The 837-nt window shown below is 72.0% G+C and overlaps 1 protein-coding gene across 1 annotated transcript in view; it reads right to left on the reverse strand.

Moving 5' to 3' along the window:
* Window positions 1-837, reverse strand: part of EMIHUDRAFT_449653 (hypothetical protein) — a gene marked incomplete at its 3' end in the record, with an annotated part of 2,298 nt that extends 1,461 nt beyond the window's left edge. The window contains exons 1-2 of the mRNA XM_005783445.1: window positions 211-837; window positions 63-132 (exon numbers count right to left, since the gene is read on the reverse strand). Coding sequence (XP_005783502.1) covers window positions 63-132; window positions 211-810 — 670 coding nt within the window. The remainder of the gene's footprint in view (window positions 1-62; window positions 133-210) is intronic.

Consider the following 837-nt stretch of genomic DNA (forward strand, 5'->3'; position numbering starts at 1 on the left):
TTTTACCCCCCCCTGGACCCCCCCCCCCCTCGACCCCCCCCCCCCCGTGTGTCTCGCCCGCGCCTCCTCGCCGCCCAGCCGTCGGAGGTTGTACGAGCAGAATCGGATCGACGGCTCCACCTCGGCCGCCACCTACCGGGACGGTTCCGAGACGCTTCCGGCAGGGCTCCGAGACCCGCGCAGAAGGGCCCCAGCTCGGCGGGCAGCAGCCTGCTTGTAGAGCGCGGCCTGCTCGGCCATCGTCACGCGCGCCAGCTCGGTGCAGATCGTGGCGGTCGACTTGAACGACGCGAGCGCCGGCGCCCAGTTCTCCCGCTCGAGCGCCACGTTGCCGTGCATGAAGGCCGAGTACGCCTTGGCCTCGAGGTCGGTCCGCTGGTCGGCGCGCTCGGCGCACAGCGCGGCCAGCTTGGCGGACCACTCCGCCGCCTTGGCCAGCCGCGCGAGCAGGTGGTAGTGCGGCCGCGCCTCCTGCTGCGTGTTCTCGCGCTTGAGCTGCATCGCAAACGCCCACGCGCGCTCGGCGCAAAAGAGCGGCAGCATGAGCTGGCGCGCGTCGCGCACGCTCTCCGGCTCGAGCGGCCGCTTCACGTACCGCCCCTTGCCGTGCGTGCACCCCGTCACGCGACGCAGCCGGTGCAGCCGGCGCGAGCAGTACGAGCGGTACCGGCCGTAGTCGCCGTGCCGGAGGCCGTGCTGCGCCTGCGCCGTCTTGATGAGGTCGATGATGTCGAGCGAGAGCTCCGGAAGCTCCTCCTCAGGATCCTGCGCGTCTTGCATGGGCGCGTCCTCCTCCTGGTCCTCCGCCATAGCTCGGCGACGCACGGGGGGCGGATT

Source organism: Emiliania huxleyi, assembly GCF_000372725.1.
Source record: "Emiliania huxleyi CCMP1516 chromosome Unknown EMIHUscaffold_18, whole genome shotgun sequence".
Classification (NCBI taxonomy): Eukaryota; Haptophyta; order Isochrysidales; family Noelaerhabdaceae; genus Emiliania; species Emiliania huxleyi.